A 23,226-nucleotide genomic window follows, 5' to 3' on the forward strand; every position below is an offset into this window, starting at 1 on the left:
ATACTTTTCTGCTCCAACCTAGATCTGTCATGCAGCTGTCACCTTGTGTCTTCTATACCATCTACATCATAGCTACATCTTAGCTTATGCCTTCCTTTGGTGTGTACCATCTTCTGGTATCTTCTAAGGAAGGGGAACTTGAGAACTTCCTACATTTCTGCAGTTGCCTTTAGTTTGGCAGATGGGTATTGTCCCAACAATGTTGCAGGCATTGCTTCTCTGTTTTGCTGCCTCCTCTCCCCACTGAGAAGTCACTGCCCTTCCCTTTCCTTCTTTCTGGAAGCTTTTCTTCACCCAACGATCTGAAATTCCATGATAACGTGCCTTGGTGTGGGCCTGTTTTTATTCTTTAATAAGGGTGTTTAGAAGGATGCAGGTTCTTCAGTTCTGGCAAATTTTATTTGATAAGTTCTCCCTATTTTCTTTGTTCTAATTCTGGAATTTTTGTTAGATTGTGAAACCCTTCCAGTGATCTTCTAAGTTTGTATTTTCATTCTACTTTAGGGGAAAGATTCTTTTGATTCTTTGTCTAATCATTTATCGAGTATTTATTTTAGCTTTCATTTTCCATTTTATTCTAAGCATTCTTTGTTCTTTTATCTCATAATGTGAATTATAGTTTTGGTTTTTTTAAGGCTTTTCTTCTGTTCCCTTCATTCTGTTTCCTTGGGTTTTCCCCTGCCCCACTTGTGCATTATGATCCCCCTTTTTCATGTTGAGCCGTGTGGGTCAAGAGCACAGACTTGGGCCAGACTCCTGGGTTTGACACCTGTTTCTGCTGCTTACTTGTTGTTTGACCCTGGGCACATTAATTTTTCTGTGCTTTGTCATCTTTTTATATACATGAGAATAATATCTACCCAAATGTCAGCATTAAGTGAGTTAATATATGTAAATGCTTAGACTGTTGCCTGCCGTATGATAGGGAGTTTATACCTGCTTAGAATTATTTTGCTGGGGGGAGTTTCTTCACGTCAGCCTTGGTGGTACATACTTGAGAGGTGCTCAGATGCTGCCTGGAAGCTACGCATAGGTTGGACGTGGGTGGGCAGGCCACGTTGCATGTTGGGTTTTACTCCGTGTTGATAGGGAAGTTTACCTGTCCTCCATCTCTCCGTTCCAGTTTAGAAACTGTATTTTAAGGAGGCTAGAAAACTGAGAACTGTGTAGTCTTAAGCAGGAAAAAAATTCATTTTTACATTGTTTCCTTGTGGGATCATTGTCCAAAAAAGGACATTTCTGGTTTTATGATACTTTCCAGTACAAAAAGAATGAATTTAGTTTTTGTAAACTCATTTCGATTAACAAAATTCTGAGCAAACAGGTCCCGTTTTCAGAAGACCAAAATGTTTTACCCTGACCTATTTTTGACAATCTACAATATTAGCGGATGGAGTAATGTATCCATTAAAGACTTTGAATTATGTGTGGAACATAATTGAGAGTTTTAAGAAAGGAGAACACAGGTTAGCAGTAGTTTCCACTGCGAAGGCCAAAAGTAAGTCATTACTGCTAGTACTTGTACAGGATTTGAAACTATGTTGCTACCTTCCCCCCCCCCCCCCTTTTCTTATATAGCCAATGGAATCAATTTCAGAGGTGTACTTCATAGAAGTCATTTAAGTCACTTCCTCTGCTGTTTCAGCCCTCAAAGGATCACCAGGGTGCAGGCAGTAGCATCCCTCATATTGCATTAAATTGCAGTCCCATGCATGGAGGGATAGGTGGGGACCTGGCAGTTCTCAGTGCCAAGTGCAGGCTTTTCTTGCCGTGTGTGGATTTCGATTGTAAGGGCCGTTCTTGCTATGCCTGGATTTCAATACTCAAGGTAGCTGTTCCTCAGCAACACTGTCCACATTTCAGTTACTAAAAGTGTTGTTAACTGTGAGTAATGGCAGGAAGTAGCAACTTTGCTGCCAGCTCTGCTGTCCACAAATCCCTACACGATACTTAGTGACCAACTGTCACTGAAAGTCTGGTGGTGGGTCGTGGCACATCTCAGTTCACGCACAGGTGGCCAAGGGTGCACTTGTGTTGCCTCTTAGCCTCCCAGGGATAAACCCACATGACATTTTACAAAAGTAGACAAAGGAGGATCAAGCAACAAAGAGGAAAGTGCAACAAGTAAGCGACCGTGATAAGGTTGGAAGTGACGTTTGAATAGGATGCTAGGATGCGAGTGGAGCCGCAGGAGAAACAGGTGAGGAGACAATGGTGACACTTGCTTTCTGGAGACTGGATACGCAGCCAGAGAAGGAGCAAAAGCGAGCTTATAGACACGATGAGGAAAAAGATGGAGATGTCCCAGAGGAGGGGACACTGGTAGCAAACTTCACGTTAAAGGGACTCCTGGAGGTATTTTGTAACATTGAAAGGCCAAATGATAAAGTGTTGGAGGTGAATCCAAGCTTGGGGAGTCAGACAACTTGCCAAGGTGTAGAAAGGAAGCTTGCTCTGTGTCATACAAGGAAAAAAGGCAAGCACTGTTTTTTTTCACAAATGAAACACTTGATTCTCAGTGATTTTAATGTTTTAAGTTACAGTCTACCAAATATTATACTATTTTTTTTCATTGTCTGCATTTAACAATAGAAGTTTTTAATACTTTGACGAACTTTAAAAAATGTATTCATCATCATGGATGTTGTATTTTGAGAGAAGCATAAAAGGTAGACAGTTGATAGGCAGAAACCTGAGTCTAATTTTCTGATCTAGTGTAAATTATAAGATAGATCAGGTCCCTGGTTCTTTCTCATCACAAAATTGTCAGCTCTGAAAGTGGTTGTTGTGCTCCAAGTCTGTTCCTTTAAATACAGCATGTTCAATTCCTTCTCAATGTCACCAAAAACAAAACAAAACAAAAAGAAAGCTGTTACTCTGTACCCAGGCAATCCTCACTTTGCACAGTAGTGCAGGACTGTTAAAATGAGCTGCTTGCAGCTATGGGGGTAGGGAGGGTGCTTGGAGCTTTCACCCCCTCTCTGGGCACACCCCCCCACCCCAGCACCTTGATGTGCTCACCAACTGGAAGCTCTCCCAATCTTACAGTTTGGGTTTGTTTTGTTCTTTATGTTCTTTTTTTTCTTTTTTTTTTTTTTCTTTAATGGGGTTTTACTGCGTAGGCATGATTGATGAAATCACCATTGGTGATGGTTCACCTCTTGTCCCTCTTCCCTCCCCAGAGGTTGGGGGTAGGGCTAAAGTTCCAAGTTTCTAATCAAGGCTTGGTCTTTCTGATAAGCAGCCCCCATTCTGCAGCTATCTAGAAGCTGCCAAGAGTTCCTCATTTGAATAAAATGTGGGGTGCCTGGGTGGCTCAGTTGGTTAAGCGTCCAACTTCAGCTCAGGTCATGATCTCAGGGTTTGTGAGTTCGAGCCCCACATCAGGCTCTGTGCTGACAGCACAGAGCCTGCTTTGGTTCTTCTGTCCTCCTCTCTCTGCCCCTCCCCTGCTTGTGCTCTCTCTCGAAAATAAACATTAAAAATTTTTACAAAGAATAAAAGATGGCCCTATCACGTCTCTCAGGAAATACAAGGGATTTAGGAACTCTACGTCAGGAACAGGGGACAAAGACATCTATCTTTCTGTGACATCACAGGTCACCTCCTGGTTCTGTTCCAGCAAAACAATTATAATAGTTAAGAGATACTGGCACATTTCTAGATGCCCAAGTAGTCATTACTAATTAGTCATCATTGCATTGTATGAAAATGTCTCCCAGGGGAAGGCCACTTGGATTTGCAGTCTTGATCTGCAGTTTGATCTGTCAGGTTCCAAAAGCAGGAGTGATCTCAGCAATAGATGGCTTTGCCTTTCAGGCATAACTCAAGAAGGGCCTAATGGAAGAGATACATGGAGCAAGGTATCGGAGGGAAGATGTGGGGCTGCCCTGCCCTCTTGGGCACGCCCCCTCCCACACCCTCCGTGTGTTCACCACGGAGAGATTGAGAGAGAGAAAGTGGGTGAGAGCAGGGAAGAGAGAGGGAATCCTAAGCAGACTCCAATACGGGACTCAGTCCCACAACCTTGGGATCATGACCTGAGCCAAAAGACACTCAACTGACTGAGCCACTCAGGCGCCCCTCCCCCACCGGCACTTTTCCGATAGGACTTCAAGTGGTACTACGTGGGGGTCTTTAGAGCCATTTCATTTTTCCAGAGAGGAACCTTCCAGCTTCAAACCTGGGGTAAAAGCGCAATATATGTGTGGACTACGGGTTCAATCTTACTTTCACCGATTTTCATTGGTGGTGTCACACCTCACTCCTACCCTGTGTTTTACTTTGTGTCCCGGATCCTTGGGCTTTTCCCATTTCCCTAGGAGTAGACCTCCACTGTATGAGGTGTTATGTGTCTGGCTGGTGTGTGTGTTGGTGGGGGGAAGGGTCTCCCTACCAATGTCCATTTTCAGTTCCCCGCCTCACACCCCTGTCTCTCTAAGTCAGAGGTGTCCCATTCGGCATGTCCCATTTGTGATTTCCTCACCTTCCTCCATCAGCTTCCCATCTTCTTTTTTTTTTTTTTTTTTAAATTTTTTTTCAACGTTTATTTATTTTTGGGACAGAGAGAGACAGAGCATGAACGGGGGAGGGGCAGAGAGAGAGGGAGACACAGAATCGGAAACAGGCTCCAGGCTCTGAGCCATCAGCCCAGAGCCAGATGCGGGGCTCGAACTCACGGACAGCGAGATCGTGACCTGGCTGAAGTCGGACGCTTAACCGACTGCGCCACCCAGGCGCCCCAGCTTCCCATCTTCTAAATATGTCTTCAGTCTTCTTGGTAGCTGATGTTCCTCTCTCATTCTCTCTGTTGTGCATCCATACCTTTTTTGTCCTTTTATTATCCCTTATTGGGATCCGGGGAGGCAGAGGAAATACTGTATGCATCTTAAACTGGAATTCTGCCGCCAGTTTTAAGATTAAGGATATGAACCAGTGGACTTGGGCAGAAAGGAGAAATGTGAGACTCCAAATAGGAAAAGTCAGACTGAGGCTTCAAAATAATCTTTAGTTATCCAGGCAGCACACACATTGGGTATTAAAGACAGGGCTGCTGTCACCGCTGGGACACTACTTGTGGCGATCATCCTCTCCCAGGCTCCACATTTTAGCCTTGTACAGAGTGATGTCATTGTAGACCCTGAAGTGGTTCAGCCTGCGGTCACCACGTTCGGGGCTGACCTAAAGAGGAGAACACGGGTGTCAGAAGGAAGCTTCTGGAGAGGGGGGATGACGTGGGTCCGTAGTTGGATGGACCCGGGCCCCAAAAGCACTGGAGGCTTCTCCTTGCTCAGCCTTGTTTGGGAAAAGGAGATGACAGCAATTGCATCAAAACAGTCGTAGGACTGAATGAGAGTACCTATATGCAACGTGGCTGCTCTTGCCTTTCCCAGGCTTGAGTTGGAGGCCACGCCTGTGGACTGCTGGAATGTATGCTCCACGAGGGTGGGCACTCACTGCTTATCCCCAGCACCTAGAACAGTACCCAGCATGCACTAGGGATTCAGTACACATCTGTTGAATGAAGGAGTGGATGTTGTTGAAGCAGTCACACAGGGAACTAAGAGCAAGCACTCTGACACATAAATCTTACAGAAGCTAGAAGATTAATTTATGCAATTAACTGAAAGGATACATTTTCATCAAATATTACTAGGAGAGCAGAAGCTGAGAGGTATTCGAGTATGGCTTCCCCAGTGTCCTACTGTTGGGATTGGGGTTCTCTGCTAGTGTAGGGTCAGGCCCTGCTAGGGGGTAGGGAGCCAGCCCTAAGGTAAGTTAGGCCTGATCAATTCTTCTGCCCCCAAATGTATCACTCTGGAACTCTGGCTTAATTGCCTTTTATGGTTGCAAAACACCTGGGTCTAACTTTTTTGGGAGGAATACTTTCTTATTATGCCAGCAGTGCCATCTGATGGCATTGTAATGATAAACAGGCTTGACCTATTTGCAGACCCTTTGCAACTCCACAGTGATGGCTGATCTGGCATGCACAGTTGGTTATCTGCGAGGCCTAGGAGGGTCCCCCTGGCCAGGACAGCCATACTTGTGCTTCCTGTCATGGCCGGGTGAGCCTGCCATGATATGTGCTGGTCAAAGATGCATTTCTGGGGGAAGGTCCAAGATGGCAGAGCAATATGGAAGTTTTTTTGTGTCTCTTGTCCCTGAAATGCAGCTAGATCAACACCAAACCATCTTGCACACCTAGAAAATTGATCTGAGGATTAACTCAACAAGCTGCATAACTTAAGCCACAAACTTGACAGGTATGTGGTGCAGAGAGGTTAACTGGGGGAGAGAGAAGCCTCAGAGGGCAAGGAGCTGTTTTTGCTTGGAGAGAGAGGATGGAGACATGGGGTAGAATAGAGGAAAGGCACTCCTCCTGAAAGCATCTGGAGAGAAAGAGAAAGAGTGGAAACACCCATAAGGTAATTAACAATAAAAGGAGAAAGGAGAGGATTTAAATTTCATTAAGACTCTATAAACAGGGGGAGCACAGAGTCTGAAACTCTGCAGCTCGATACCTGATAGACCTCTGGTGGGAAGGGCGAATCCCCAGGAACAGACAGCAAGATCCGAGGGGTCCTTGGGCCACATGGGGAGAGGCAGTTCCCCAGCTGGGAGGACATTTGGTAGAGGTTGTGCAGCCTCCCCACAGGCAAAGGTTCCAGCAGACCCCAGAGAACAGCCACATTTGCTGGTGCTGGAACAAGGACGTTGAGGTGGTGAAGCCTGGTGCCAGATGTGTGTTGTGATTTTCCATAAACCCTGAAATGCTGCTGCTACACAATTGCGTGAACTTTTCCTGGGGCGGCTGGCACCCAGCCGCCGTCTCTGGGCAAATGCAGTGGCACGTTCATGTGAGCATTCCAAGGGGTGGCCAGCACTTGGCCACTACTCTGTGAGACCCTCCCCCAGAGGGTCTGAATGGGTCAAAACCACAGGGCCCTCAGAAGTGAGGGGTTTGGAAACACAGCCCCGTGGAGATAAAACTCAGGATGGAGGTGCCGCCTGGCAGGCTGACGACTTGGTTAAGGACAGGGAAGTAGTGGGGAGTGGGTGGAGGCTGGAGACAAAGGAGGGGTGCTTGATTGCCAGTGGGCGAGCACAGAGTTCTGATACTAGAGACTGGGTAGCTGGGTGACACAATTTTCACCGCTCCTGCACATGCATATACACACGTGCCACAACAATCCACCCCAGTAAGCTAAGCAGCACCATCTAGTGGAGAAATGGAGTTGTTACACCAACCCCTGGCCAACTCACCAACTGTGCTCTAGAGGAACACAAGTCTCTCCACCTGCTTAGGTACAGACTATAAAGTACTTCATAGTTTGACTTTAGGGGAAACTGGATGTAATTTCCATCGTATTCCTTTCTGTTTGCCTGTCCATCTATTCCACTTTTTTCTTTTTCTTTTCTTATTCTTGAATACAGAAAGAGAAAAAATTATTTTTATTTTCTGTTTTTATAAAAAGATTTTTCTTTAAAATTTTCTACTATGTTTTCTAGGGGTTTTTTTTGTAATTTTTTATTATATTTTACTTTCATAATTTCACTTTATTCTGTTTTATTGTATTCATTTTTTAAAATTTTCAAGTGTTTTCTTTTTTTTTCTTTTCTTTCCCTTTTTCTTTATTCTATCAAGGTCCTTTCAACAACCAGACCAAAACACACCTAGGATCTAGCATCCTTTATTTGATTTTTTTGTGTTGTTTTTAACTTTTAATTTTTATTTTATTAATTCTTTTTCTTCCTCCAAAATGAAGAAACAAAGGAATTCACCCCAGAAGAAAGAACAGAAAGAAATGACAACCAGGGACTTAATCAACAGAGACACAAGCAAGATGTCTGAACCAGAATTTACAGTCACAATAGTAAGAATAGTAGCATGGGTTGGAAAGAGCATAGAATCCCTTTCTGCAAAGATAAAAGAAAATCCAGTCAGGACGAAATTAAAAATGCTACAACTGAGATGCAATCTCAAAGGGATGCCACAGCAGCAAGGACAGATGAGGCAGAGCAGCGAATCAGTGATATAGAGAACAAACTTATGGAGAAAAATAAAGCAGGAAAAAAAAGAGGGAAACTGAGGCAAAAGAGCATTAGAGAACTCAAATGAGAATTAGAGAACTCAGTGACTCATTAAAAAGGAATAACATCCAAAAAAAAAAAAAAAAAAAGAATAACATCCAAATGATAGGGGTCCCAGAAGATGAAGAGAGAGAAAAAGGGGTAGAAGGTTTATGTGAGCAAATCATACTGGAAAACTTTCCTAACCAGGGGAAAGACACAGACATCAAAATCCAGGAAGCACAGAGAACTCCCATTAAATTCAACAAAAGCCGACCATCAACAAGGCATGTCATAGCCAAATTCACAAAACAAAGGAAAGAATTATGAAAGCAGCAAGGGAAAAAAAGTCCTTAACCTACAAGGAAAGACAGATCAGGTTCACAGGAGACCTAGCCACAGAAACTTGGCAGGCCAGAAAGGAATGGCAGGATATATTCAATGTGCTGAAGTGCAGCAAGAATATGCAGCCAAGAATTCTTTATCCAGCAAGGCTGTCATTCAAAATAGAAGGAGAGATAAAGTTTCCCAGACAAACAAAAACTAAAGGAGTTCATGACCACTAAACCAGCCCTGCAAGAAATTTTAAGGAGGACCCTCTTAGGGAAGAAAAGATGAAACAAAACAAAAAAGACCAAAAGCAACCAAGACTAGAAAGGACCAGAAAATACCACCAGACACTACAACTCTACAGGCAACACAATGGCAATAAATTCATATCTTTCAGTGCTCATTCTAAATGTCAATGGACTAACCGCTCCAATCAAAAGATATAGGGTAACAGAATGGATAAGAAAACAAGATCCATCTTTATGCTGTTTACAAGAGGCCCACTTTGGACCTAGAGACACCTTCAGATTGAAAGTAAGGGAATGGAGAATCATCTATCATGCTAATGATCACCAAAAGAAAGCTGGAGTAGCCATACTTGTATCAGACAACCTAGATTTTAAAATAAAGACTGTAACAAGAGATGAATAAGGGCATTATATCATAATTAAGGGGTCTATCCACCAAGAAGACCTAACAAATGTAAACATCTATGCTCCCATCATGGCACACTGAAATATAGAAATCAATTAATCACAAACATACAGAAATTCATTGATAATAATACCATAATAGTAGGGGTCTTCAACACCCCACTCACAGCAATGGACAGATCATCTAATCAAAAAATCAACAAGGAAACAATGGCTTTGAATGACACACTGGACCAGATGGAACTTAACAGATATATTCAGAACATTTCATCCTAAAGCAGCAGAATATACATTCTTCTCCAGTGCACATGGAACATTCTCCAGAATAGATCACCCACTGGGACACAAATCAGCCCTCAACAAGTACAAAAAGATGGAAATCATAACGTGCATATTTTCAGACCACAACACTATGAAACTCGAAATCAACCACAAGAAAAGATTTGGAAAGCTAACAGATACTTGGAGACTAAAGAACATCCTACTAAAGGATGAAAAGGCTAACCACATTGTTAAAGAGGAAATACAAAAGTACATGGAAGCCGGTGAAAATGGTAACACCACAGCCTGAAACCTCTGGGACACAGCAAAGGTTGTCATAAGAGGAAGGTATATAGCAACCCAGGCCTTCCTAAAGAAGGAAGAAAGGTCTCAGATACACAACCTAACCTTAAACCTTAAACAGCTGGAAAAACAACAGCAAATAAAACCAGAAACCAGCAGAAGATGGGAAATAATAAAGATTGGAGCAGAAATCAGTGCTATTCAAACAAAACAAAACAAAACAAAACAGTAGAACAGATCAATGAAACCAGAAGCTGGTTCTTTGGAAGAATTAACAAAATTGACAAATCTCTAGCCAGTTTGATCAAGAAAAAGGAAAGGACCCAAATAAATAATATCAAGAAAGAAAAAGGAGCAATCACAACCAACACTGCAGAAATATAAACAATAATAAGAGAATATCATGAGCAATTATATGCCAGTAAATCTGGAAGAAATGGAAAAATTCCTAGAAACATTTAAACTACCAAAACTGAAACAAGAAGAAATAGAAAATTTGAACAGACCTATACCAATAAAGAAATCGAATTATTAATCAAAAGTCTCCCAAAAAACGAGTCCAGGGCTGGATGGCTTTCCAGAAATATTCGACCAAACATTCAAAGAAGAGTTAGCACCTATTCTTTTGAAGCTGTTCCAAAAAAATATAAATGGAAAACTTCCAAACTCTTTCTATGAAGCCAGCATTACCTTGACTCCAAAACCAGACAAAGACCCCACTAAAAAGGAGAACTGCACACCAATTTCCCTGATGAACATGGATGCAAAAATCCTCAACAAGATATTAGCCAACCGGATTCAACAATACGTTAAAAAAATTATTCACCACAATCAAGTGGGATTTATACCTGGGATGCAGATCTGGTTCAATATCTGCAAAACAAACAATGTGATTCATCACATCAATAAAAGAAAGAACAAGAACCACATGATCCTCTGAATAGATGCAGAGAAAGCATTTGACAAAATACAGCATCGTTTCTTGATAAAAAAAAAACCCCAAGAAAGTAGGGATAGGAGGATCGTGACTCAAGATCATTAAAGCCATATATGAAAGACCCACCCCATATCATCCTCAATGGGGAAAAACTGAGAGCTTTCCCCCTTAAGGTCAGGAACAAGACAAGGATGTCCACTCTTGCCACCGTTAGTCAACATAGTATTGGAAGTCCTAGCCTTAGTAATCAGACAACATAAAGAAATAAAAGTTATCCAAAATCGGCAAGGAGGAAGTCAAACTTTTACTCTTCACAGATGATGATACTCTATATGGAAAACCCCAAAGATTCCACCAAAACATTGCTAGAACTTATCCATAAATTCAGCAAAGTGACAGGATATAAAAATCAATGCACAGAAGTCAGTTGCATTCCTACACACCAACAATGAAGCAACAGAAAGAGAAATCAAGGAATTGATCCCATTCACAATTGCACCAAAACCCATAAAATACCTAGGAATAAATCTAACCAAAGAGGTGAAAAATCTATACACTGAAAACTATAGAGAGCTTATGAAAGAAATTGAAGGAAACACACAAAAAGGGAAAAATGTTCCATGTTCCTGGCTTGGAAGAACAAATACTGTTAAAATGTCAATACTACCCAAAGCAATCTACATATTCAATGCAATACCTATCAAAACAACACCATCATTTTTCACAAAGCTAGAACAAACAATCCTAAAATTTGTATGGAACCAGAAAAGACCCCGAATAGCCAAAGCACTCTTGAAAAAGAAAACCAGGGGCGCCTGGGTGGCTCAGTCGGTTAAGTGGCCGACTTCGGCTCAGGTCACGATCTCGCGGTCCGTGAGTTCGAGCCCCGCATCGGGCTCTGTGCTGATGGCTCAGAGCCTGGAGCCTGTTTCGGATTCTGTGTCTCCCTCTCTCTCTGCCCCTCCCCCGTTCATGCTCTGTCTCTCTCTGTCTCAAAAATAAATAAACGTTAAAAAAAAAATTTAAAAAAATAAAAAAAAAAAAGAAAAAGAAAACCAAAGCAGGAGGCATCAAATCCCAGACTTCAAGCTATATTACAAAGCTGTAATCATCAAGACAGTATGGTACTGGCACAAAAACAGACACTCAGATCAATGGAACAGAATAGAGAACCCAGAAATGGACTCACAAACGTCTGGCCAGCTAATCTTTGACAAAGCAGGAAAGAATATCCAATGGAATAAAGACAGTCTCTTCAGCAAGTGGTGCTGGGAAAACTGGACAGCGGCATGCAGAAAAATGAACTTGGACCACTTTCTTACACCATACACAAAAATAAACTCAAAATGGATGAAAGACCTAAATGTAAGATGGGAAGCCATCAAAATCCTTGAGGAGAAAGCAGGCAAAAACCTCTTTGACCCTGGCCACAGCAACTTCTTACTCAACACATCTCCAGAGGCAAGGGAAACAAAAGCAAAAATGAACTATTGGGACCTCATCAAAATAAAATTAGCTTCTGTGCAGTGAAGGAAACAATCAGCAAAACTAAAAGGCAACCAATGGAATAGGAGAAGATATTTGCAGATGACATATCAGATAAAGGGTTGGTATCCAAAATCTATAAAGAACCTATCAAACTCAACACTCAAAAAACAAATAATCCAGTGAAGAAATGGGCAAAAGACACGAGTAGACACTTCTCCAAAGAAGACATCCAGATGTCTAACAGACACATGAAAAACTGCTCAACATCACTCATCATCAGGAAAATACAAATCAAAACCACAATGAGATACCACCTCACACCTGTCAGAATGGCTAACATTAACAATTCAGGCAACAACAGATGTTGGCGAGGATGCGGAGAGAGAGGATCTCTTTTGCACTGCTGGTGAGAATGCAAACTGGTGCAGCCACTCTGGAAAACGTTATGGAGTTTCCTCAAAAAGTTAAAAATAGAACTACGGCCCAGCAATTGCACTACTAGGTATTTATCCAAGGGATACAGGTGTGCTGTTCCGAAGGGGCACATGCACCCCCATGTTTATAGCAGTGCTATTGACAATAGCCAAAGTATGGAAAGAGCCCAAATGTCCATCCACAGATGAATGGGTAAAGATGTGGTATATATGTATACATATGTAATGGAATATTTCTCAGCAATCAAAAAGAATGAAATCTTGCCATTTGCAACAACGTGGATGGAACTAGAGGGTATTATGCTAAGCGAAATAAGTCAGTTAGAGAAAGACAAATATTATATGACTTCATTCATATGTGGAATTTAAGATACAAAACAGATGAACATAAGGGAAGGGAAGCAAAAATAACATAAAAACAAGGAAGGGGACAAAACATAAGAGACTCAAATATAGAGAACAAACTGAGGGTTGCCAGAGGGGCTGTGGGAGGGGAATGGGCTAAATGGGTCAGGGGCATTAAGGAATCTACTCCTGAAATCATTATTGCACTATATGCTAACTAACTTGGAGGTAAATTAAAAATAGATAAATACATTTTAGAAAAGGAAATAAAAAAAAATAGATGCATTTCCACATGCATACTTTGTACCCACGGGAGCCAGGCCTTTTGTCTTTAAGAAAATGAAGACTAACAAGCTAAATTACTTGTGCTTCGTAATATTTTTAAAGTTGCTTAATTATCTACGTTGGATAGTTTACCTTCACAACTCTCTGTCCCTGTCCTTATACACTGTATGTTAGTCCCCCACCCCTCCTCCTCCTCTGTCCCTTTGAGCACTGCTCTCCTGGATTCAGTCCCCTTGTGAAGATGGGAGGCTCCTGCTGGACCCACTTCTTATCTCCCAGTCTCCTCTCTCTAGGGCAATGCCCCACCTCTGAGGAGGAGCCGTTGCAGCTATTTGCTAAGTCCTTCATTCGTTCACTCATTCATTCATTATTACTCAGCTGTTTACTCCAATCTCCCCATTGTAGCACCTCAGCAGAACCACACGTCCCAGACTAGAGCCGTATAAATAGGCGAGAAGACCAGGCCCGCGGCAGAAATTCAAGAACTACGGTGTGTAGGCAGTTCTTGGGAAGGTGCACACTAGAAAATTACTCAGTAGAGGAAGACATCTGGGATCAAGCCAAGGGGTCAGGAGAAGCACCCCATCGGTCCTTGGTTGGGCTACAAGCTCTCCTTTCTATTCCTCCTAACTTACATCATAGCAGCCCCCATTTATTGAACACTTACTATGTGCTGGGTACTGCCCTAAGCAGTTTATATACATTGTCTCAGTTAATTCCCACAACAAACCTTCAAGTGTCCATATTATTAACCCCATTTTAAGGTGGGTAAATGGAAGTTGAGAGGTTCAGTTTCCACAGCTAGAAAGTGGTGGAGCTGGGATTTGAACTCCAGCCGCTGGCACCAGAGCCACTATGTTACGTTGATGCACGGAATTGAGCTGAATGGTGCAGGAGCAGGAGACATGTGGTGCTACAGAAACGTACCAGGAAGGTGCCCAACTCTACCTGGTGGGGAGTGGGGGGGTGCACATCCCTTAATGAGACTTTACAATGAGGTGCCTCCTGAGTGGTCCTGAAGGCTGAGTAGAACTCCCCAAGGAGTACAGGCTAGGAATCAGGAGGCAGGCTGCAGGAGCAGTAAACTAAGGATACAGGGTGTGCAAGACCTTGGTGCCTTTGAGGTAATGAAGGAAGCTCCGTCAGAGCTGAGGAACAGTGTCTCCAGCTTCACATCAGGCGCGAAATATACAGATGGACTAAGAGCCAAGTGTTAAAAAGACACAACAATTTTGGGGGAAATCTAAAAGGAAAGCTAGTCATTTTGCAACTCTGGATAGTGAAGGCGTTTTCCTAAGCAAGGCACAAACCCCAGAAACTGTGAGGGAAAAGGCTGGCACATTTGACTACTTAAAAACTAAAACTTTCTAAGTGACAAAAGACACGAGCAAGTTCAAAGACAAACGTGGCAGGAAGTTCTTCAAATTCTCTGTTCGAAACCCTGCTTTTCTTCCTCAGTAACAGAAGCCCCAGCTCATGTTGGGTGACAAATGTGCTGACGATTACATTTCCTGGGCTCCTCGCAGCTCCCAGTCCCCTTCCAATCAAATGAGGTGTGTGTTACTAGCATTCCCATTTTACAGATAAGGGAGGGGAACCCTGTGATGTTACGTGCCCAAGATCGCCCTAGTAAAAACTGGTACAGCAAACTCAGGCAGTCACCGGCAACTTTGGTCAACACTTACACGGCAGTTGCTATGTGTTAGGCACCGTTTAAGGCACCTTACAAATACAGCCTCCTCTAATCCTCATAGCAAACTTATGAGGTGTTGTCTGTAATATCTCCATTCTACAGTGAGGGAACAGAGTCAGGAAAGAGTTTAGTCACTTACCCAAGGTCACACAGCTAGGAAGCGGTAGCCAGAGTGGAAACCCAGCCAGTCTGGCTTCATATACTGCTCTTTTAGCCACCACCTCTGTTGCCTTTGGGCTCCCGAAGTAAAGGAGCCACACTTACCAAGGGCTCTGAGTCCCATCCGATTTCTTGGCTTTCAGTCTGTGTCTCTGGGTATTTCTTCCTTGGCCCCAGGGCAGCATGGTGAAGAAGATTTAGAAACCTGGCTGGGAGATAAGGCATGAGTTATGAAGGAGGCAGGCTTTGGGTCCGAGAGCCCCCATGCTCTTTACCCTGGCCACATCCTTCCTTGGAGATACGGCACATGGCCTCAGGGGCCTGCCAAGGCCTTGCAAAACTCATCTTTCAGCAAGTATTTGTTGAGCACAAACTCTGTGCCAGGCACTGTTCTGGACCCCAGAGGTAGAGCAGTGTGATAGTTATGGTTCGCGCTCTCCCGGAGCTTGTGGTCTAGGTGGGGGGATAGGGGACCCAGTACACAAGGGGACAAATAAACCGGATGGTTATAGTGATGCTAGCTGTGTAGAAGGGGGGAGGCGAAGGGACACGCAGAGGCAAGGGGGGCTACTTTAGACAGGATGGTGAGGGGAGGTCTCTCTAGATGCCAAGCAGGAGCCGGCCCTGAGGGAGAGGCAGAGGAAAACCACACTACAGGCAGCAAGAACAAAGGCACTGGGGCACGAGCAAGCTGGGCCAATGTGGCCGTGGTGGAGAGAGGAGGCGGCTTGTAAGAAGGTCAGATCCTTCGCACGGTGATACATATGGCCACCACCCCCACACGTATTTGTAACTCCACAGCTTGAGCACTTTAAAAGTTTCATTTTTCCATTTCTACTCTACTAAGTCTCAATTTGAGAGAGGCGGTTTGACAGTGGGAAGAACCTGGGCTTCGTAGTCAGGCATTCCTGGCCCTTCCACTACTGGCCTGACAGGTGGTTTAACTTCTCCAGGCCTTACTTTGCTCATCTGTAAGATGGAAGGCAAATATCTACCCCAGCAAGATGACTGAGGATGGATGAAGGAATGTTAATTAAGGGCTGGCATCGGGCTGAGCTTATCCTTAATATAAGCAGTTAGCGATCAACTCCTGCTTAGCTATCAGGCCCCTCACCACCTGCTCTTTTCCTTATTGCTGCAAGCCCCCAGCTCCTCTCCTTTCCTCTAGCTGGGCTACAGATACCATGCTTAATTCCTCTGCTGCTGCTCTATTAGTCTCTTGTCTGTCTCACTATGATACGAGATCCTCCCTCCTCCTACCCACCCCCACCTTCCTACTCTGACCTCCTACATAATCCTTGTGTCTTTCCTCCATCAAATTCTACTCTAAGAAGGTAGAGGGGAGGAGGAGAGCTTGCCAGGAAGGATTAGGCTTTCCATCAAATTCTCTTCCATCCTTCCTGAGTGTGGCCCCGCCCACTTGTATATTGCAGCCATGCCAAACTACCCGCAGGTCTTGGGCCGTGCTGGTGTCTCTCATTTCTGTGCCTTTCCATATAACTCAGAATGTCCTTTCAGTCTCCTTTACCTGACTTACTCCACCTCACCATGTTACTACCTCCTCCAAGAAGACTTCCTAGAACTCCACTGTTGGACTAGGGCACCTGTTTTCTATGTTGTTGCCATCTCAATTTTACTCTCAATTTCCTCATCTGTCTCCTTCACTATGGTATGAAGTCTCTACCCCGCAGATACTGTTCTAAGTACTTGCGTTATTTTGTTATTCTCACAACAACCCTGAGAGATAGGTTCTGAGAAGTTAACAAATCTGCCCAAAGTCACAGCTAATGAGGGGCAGAATCAGGATTTGAACTCAGTATGACTTCAGAACCTCTGCTTGTAACAGCAAAGATGTTTGGTGAGTGGATGAATGGATACAGTGTCAAAGCCATTAGGAGCATTTTTCTTGGCTTGGCAGTTAATGAACCTGCTGTATGGTTGAGTATGCCAATCTCCAATGAGCTTCATGAGTGTGAGCCCAATTTTCAGATGATCAAAGTGTTGCCCTAAGGTACCGCTATCCCAAGAGGCCTCCCTAGCCAGCTGCGTATCTGTGCTCTATCTCAGTGGTGTTCATAAGCCCCGGGACTTACCATCTTCAGGTTCCTCCAGGTTATCATGCCAAGACATGGGCTTTCTGGTGATTGTGTGAACTAGAGAAAAACAGCATCACAAGCTCATGTTAAAACATTCACACCCTGCCGTCTCGACGACCCACCCTAGGCCAGACACCTGCTGAGCATTTTCTGAGTGTTTGCTGCATGTCAGGTATTGTGCTGGGCACCAGGGAATAAGGCCCACAAGGACCTCGCAATCCAGAGAGGCACTGTCCAGCATAGTGGCCGCCAGTCACATGTAGCTACTTGAATTTGAATATTTGAAATTAAATACCAATTAGAAATCCATTCCATGGGCACACTAGCCACAATTTCAAGGGCTCAGTAGCCACAGGGGGCTAATGGCTACCATTTTGGGCAGCATAGATATAGAATGTTTTCATCATTACAGAAGGTTCTCTCAAACAGCGGTGGTCTACAGGGATGTAGACATACCAGGCAGCCAAACAAGGTTGGACACACACTGATATATCAAAAGACTTTGTGAAAACAGAGGTGCAGAATCCACAGACATCCGTTCAACCCATAATTACTGTGCACTGGAGACAGGGCTATAAACAGAGAAAGTTCCTGTGCTGATCTTCTATTTGTGGTGACAGACAGTAAACAAATAAATATTTGGGCCAAAGTAAGTGAGATGTAGAACAGTAAAGTATTTTACACGGGTAGAGAGTTGATGGTGGGATGGGGGGTGAGGGTGTCTCATCTCTAAGGAGACATATTAGAGCAAAATTTCAAACAAAGAGAGGGAATGTGCTGTGTGAGGACATGTGGGAAGAATCTGAGAGTGAGCTTGGTGAGTTTGAGAAACATCAAGAAGGCCAGAGTACTGCAGTGCAGTGAGTTAGGTGGAGGGCAGTAGGAAGTGAGCAGAGGCCAGAAGGAACCAGTAGTCTCCCAAGTGATTTTTTACCTCAGACTCCTACCAGTAAAACCTTCCGAGCATGCGCCTAATACATGTATATTTATATAGTCTCTATATACTATGAGCAGTATAATTTTTCTTTACACCTAAAAGTAAACATAAATACAAGTTCTAGCACAAATACAAGTTCTAATATTTCCTGACTTTGTCCCAATGGATCATATGAATCACGTGCCCAAGGGACAAGAGCCAGGAGATCTAGAAAGCCTGAGTGTTGCCTGAAGGGATTATTTAAATTGTGGGAATGGAACAAGTTTAAACAGAATTGGACAGTTAATTTGCATTCCTGAAATTAGTGGTTGGGAGCTCCAGAGGAAAACTAGATTAGTTATGAGCAAAATGAAGACATTACATTTTCTGTACTCTCACCACACACACACACACACACACACACACACACACACACACACACGGTAACTGAGGAGATGGGTGTGCAGTTTAGCTTGACTGTTGTAATCATCTCACTCTGTATATGTATATCAAAACATCATGTTGTACATCTTAAATATATGCAATTTTTGTTTAGAAAATCACATTACATTTTCTCTGCAGAGCTGAGCTGCAGTGGACTACTGTTAATTAGGCCCGGAAGTTGGGGGAGAAATTCTGGAAGAAGAAACAATGGTACCGAGGTGGGGAATGGTGTGATGTATTTAGAAAATCCATTCTATTTAGACATGGTGGGACAGAAGGGAGTGTGTGGCTGGTACAGAGTGGGCACTAAACTATTTATTAAAGGAGTAGTGTGTGGCTGGGGAGGGGAGTCCCAATGGGGCTGGGTGGGCAGCAGAGCCAGAGTCACAGGGGTCTTCTGTACTGACTGGTTTAAATCTCAGTTCAGAAGCTGTGGGGCCACTGAGGATTTTACAGAGGGAATGGTGGGATGGAACTCACTTTTAGTGTAGCTCCAGGAGGATGGAGGGGTGGGGGGGTGGGGTCAGGAGGGCTTGGAGGAAGAAGGTAGTTCTCTCTCTCTCTCTCTCTCTCTCTCTCAGTGCAGACAGAAGTGAGGAGGCTTGGGGGTGGGGGGAAGAGGCTGGAGAGGTGGACTCAGGCCCTAATTAGAGCGAAGTAGAAATGCCTCCACATGCACCACAGTCTTTTGCTGAGGTAAGAACCCGGAAGGGTCAGGTGAGAGAGATGTGACCACTTCCACGGGTTTGGAGTGAGGGAGAGAGAGACTGAGGATGACTTCTAGGCTACTAACGTGGGTTGTGGTAACTTTTGCTCAAACAAAGATATTCTGGAGTAGCAGCAGGTGGGGGAGAGGTGTGGATGCCCCCAGTTTTCCAGCTGGTGCGTCTGAGGTACCCATGGGTTGTCCAGGGGAAGAGAGCTGGGCAGTGGTTGGGTTCATGGGTCTGGGGCTCCTTTTGAGACCCAGAGTTATTCAGAGGCAGCTGATGTTACCGGACCAGATGCAAGCACCCAAAGAATGTGCCAAGTGAGAAGAGTAGGGGCAGGGCTGTTTTATCGGGGGACGCTATGGGCCCTGAGTCCACCATCCCTGAACTTTCTGAAGGGCTAAGACATTACTAGAAGCCTGGAGAAAACAAACAAACAAACAAACAAACAAACAAACAAACAAGCTTATTAACAACCAGCCAAAACACAGAGCAAGACAAAACATAAAATCCTACAGCCCCTCCAGTAACCCTCTGTTTGTTCTCCATATTTATGAGTCTCTTATGCTTTGTCTGCCTCCCTGTTTTTATCTTATTTTTGTTTCCCTTCCCTTATGTTCAGTTTTGTCTCTTAAAGTCTTCATATGAGTGAAGTCATGATATTTGTCTTTCTCTGACTAATTTCACTCAGCATAATATCCTCCAGTTCCATCCACGTAGTTGCAAATGGCAAGATTTCATTCTTTTTGATTGCCGAGTAATACTCCATTGTATATATATATACCACATCTTCTCTATCCATTCATCTGTGGATGGACATTTGGGCTCTTTCCATACCTTGGCTATTATTGATAGCGCTGCTATAAACATTGGGGTGTATGTGCCCTTTCGAATCAGCACTCATGTATCCTTTGGATAAATACCTAGTAGTGCAATTGCTGGGTGGTAGGGTAGTTCTATTTTTAACCTTTTGAGGAAACTCCACACTGTTTCCCAGAGTGGCTGCACCAGTTTGCAACACAAAAAATACTATTTAATCGCGGTGCGTGTGCATTTTAACATATTAATGTATTTGATGGGATGCGGAGTGAGATAACCCTCACCCCCAACAATCAAGAGTCCTGAAATCTAGGAAGGGGGGCGAGGTCAGAGAAGGCGTCTCCTACTGTGCTGCACCCCGCACTTCTGCCCCGCACCCTCAAGGCCCCTCCTTCCTGCCCCTCCCCTGTCCCCTTCCTCTGCCCCAAGCGCCTCTCACCCTTGCGGAGGGGATTCACGTGGTACTCTGTGTAGAGTTTCTGGGTTCTAAGCTCTTTGAGGTACAATTCGCGCAGGATCTGGTTCTGATGGACCTCATCGATGATCACCTCCTTTTGGCGACCGGCCATGACTGTGGCGGGGCTCCGATCAGATCCGTCCAACTACTTCTCACTGCCCTGGATGGCTTGCGGGTGCGGGAAGACTGCCATCTCCTGGCAACGGCGTCCCACGCTGTCTCCAGGCAACGGCGTCGCCTTCCGGCAACGGCGTCGCCTCCCTCGGACCCCCTCCCGCCCGCCCATCTCCCTTCCCCCAATCTTATACTTTGCCCCACTTCCTTCTGAAGAACCACTAAGCTCGACTCACCTTCCCCAGCTTCTCAAGACCCTGGGTACTAGGACCGCCCGGGCATACCGTCAGGAAAGGATGCCGTCCAGCGGCAGACCCCGGAGGTAATGGGCTTGATTGATCCTCACCTTGGACAGTCATTTCCTAAAAAAGATTTTGGGAGGAGTCAGAAACCTCTCTCCTTTTAAAGCAGATGCCTAGACTCACAAAACAGATAAAGGTCTATCTCACAAAACAGAGGAAGTTCAAGTCTGACAAGTTATTCTGGCCCTTATCACCCATGTGATACAGACAAGAATTCTTTCCTAATATAAATAATTTGGGGGACTTTATAGTTTATTTCGTTTAAAAATTTAATTGTGATAAAATACACATAACATAAAATTTACCACCAGAAGCATTTTCAAGGATATAGTTTAGTGTTAGTTTAGCGGTTCACATTATGTGAAACCAATTTCCAGAATTATTTCACAGCCATTAAGCAACTCCCCATGTCCCCCTCCCCCTAGCCTCTGGCAACTACCATTTTACTTTCTTTTTCTATGAATATGACAACTCTAGATACCTCCTATAATACAGTTTGCCAGCCCATGCACTTTTCAGCTAAGTGCTTCATGCATTGATCTATCCATCCATCCATCCATCCATCCATCCATTCAGGACACAGTGTGGTCCAGGATGTGTTTAGGTCTGGGACCCAGTGTTGAACACATCAGTTATATGACACACCTGCAGTTTCTGAGCCCAGCCAGCTACTTAATGGCTCCTTGTTTTAGCTCCTGCTGCTCCTTGCCCTTGTCCTGGAAGGTTCTTTCCCCCTTGTCTGTCTGGAGAACACGTGTTTATAATGAGCTCACATGTAATCTTTCAGAAACCTTTCTGGACTCTATAGCCCCTAGTCCAATTTTTTTCTGTGCCATGTTCTACTCCCAATCTGTAGTTCCTGGAATACTTTACTAAGCTTCTTTGTTTATAGGTAAGTTACTCGAGAATAAGAAATATATCTGGGCCATCTCTGTACTGCCAGTACCTGGCATAGTGTGGACAGATATAGGTGTTTGGTAAATGTTTGCTAACTGACTGGATGTCTGATCAGTTAGTACTGTGATCTTCTGCTTACATCATTACATAAACCCTTACATGATAAAGAAACGCAAACACACTTTATCACACCATGGCTGAGCCAAAGAAGCCTTTGTTACTCATCATCGTGAGCCACACCTGGGTCCCTTTTTCTTTTTCTTTTAATGTTTTACTTATTTTTGAGAGAGAGAGAGAGAGGGAACCAATGGGGGAGGGGCAGAGAGAGAGGGAGACACAGAATCCGAAGCAGTCTCCGGGGTCTGAGCTGCTAGCACAGAGCCCAATGGGGGGCTCAAACTCATGAACCATGAGATCATGACCTGAGCTGAAGTTGGACACTTAACCAACTGAGCCACCCAGGTGCCCCTGGATCCCTTTTTCTAGCAAAGGCTCAAACAGCCTTCTAAAGATTTCACTACAAGGGTGCCTGGGTGGCTCAGTTGATTAAGCATCTGGCTTTTGGTTTCAGCTGTGGTCGCGATCTCACAATTTCATGGGTTTGAGCCCCACATTGGGCTCTGTGCTACAGCAGGGAGCCTGCTTGGGGGTCTCCATCTCCCTCTCTCTCTGCCCCTCCCCCACTCACACTGTCTCTGTGTCTCTCAAAATAAAATAACTTTAAAAAAAAGTTTTCACTACCTTCCTAAGCCTAAGTAGAGATGAACCATCATTCTAGAAGTATTTGTCCCCTGCTAAACTGACCTTTCTTCAGCTTGGACCCAGTTGTCCAGCATCCATTCCTCCATACAAGGCTAGGGCTAGGGAGAGGCTCAGAAGGAGGAGAGGTGGGAGTCACTGTAACTTTATCTCCTCTCCACTCCAGTCTCACATTATTATTGTTTCCCAGGTGCCCTGATATGGATTCTGAGCACATCACAGCCCAGCCCACTACAGGCTAGCCCAGTGACTCTCTGGGGCTACCTTCTGCTTACCTTGGGCCATTCCAAGCCATCAGTGTGTTTCTAAACTCCCCAACTATGTATTGAAAAAGCTGAAGAGGTCTGGCCCTCTAGTTTCTCATCCAGTGTCTGAGGTTGCAGATTTCTCTTGAAATCTCTGTGTTACCATCTCAATTGGAAGCAGATGCAGAGACCTAGGTCACGGAAACCAACTAGAAAAATATAATAGAAAATGCCATTCACATTAGCAACAAATTGAATTATCTAGGAGTTAACCTAACAAAGAATGCATGAAACTTTTATGAAGAAAAAAAGTAAAAATAGGTATCCCTATCACAAAAAATGTCTTAATAAATAAAGAGCTATACGTTGTATGCTGGTGAGCTGCTATGCAGCAGTTAGAACCACAAATTAGATCACTGCAGCGGTAAGGCAGACCTTAAAACAGGGCTCATTGAAAAAACTATCAAAGGCTAAAGTTTAAGTGTGGAGGTTCCTCAAAAAATTAA

The 23,226-nt window shown here is 44.1% G+C and overlaps 1 protein-coding gene across 1 annotated transcript; it reads right to left on the bottom strand.

The window, feature by feature from the left end:
• Positions 1 to 5,070: 5,070 nt before the first annotated feature.
• CFAP144 (cilia and flagella associated protein 144) lies at positions 5,071 to 20,515 on the bottom strand. Its single transcript, XM_047082936.1, has 4 exons — positions 20,386 to 20,515; positions 17,055 to 17,114; positions 15,067 to 15,170; positions 5,071 to 5,181 (listed from the first exon to the last, which is right to left on the bottom strand). Exons 1-4 carry the CDS (start codon positions 20,513 to 20,515, stop codon positions 5,071 to 5,073), a joined length of 405 nt encoding a protein of 134 aa, XP_046938892.1.
• Between the last annotated feature and the right edge of the window lie 2,711 nt (positions 20,516 to 23,226).

The sequence above is a fragment of the Lynx rufus genome, unplaced genomic scaffold, assembly GCF_022079265.1.
Source record: "Lynx rufus isolate CCGP_SWC_20201006 ecotype Redwood Valley unplaced genomic scaffold, mLynRuf1.p SCAF_2, whole genome shotgun sequence".
Taxonomy (NCBI): domain Eukaryota; kingdom Metazoa; phylum Chordata; class Mammalia; order Carnivora; family Felidae; genus Lynx; species Lynx rufus.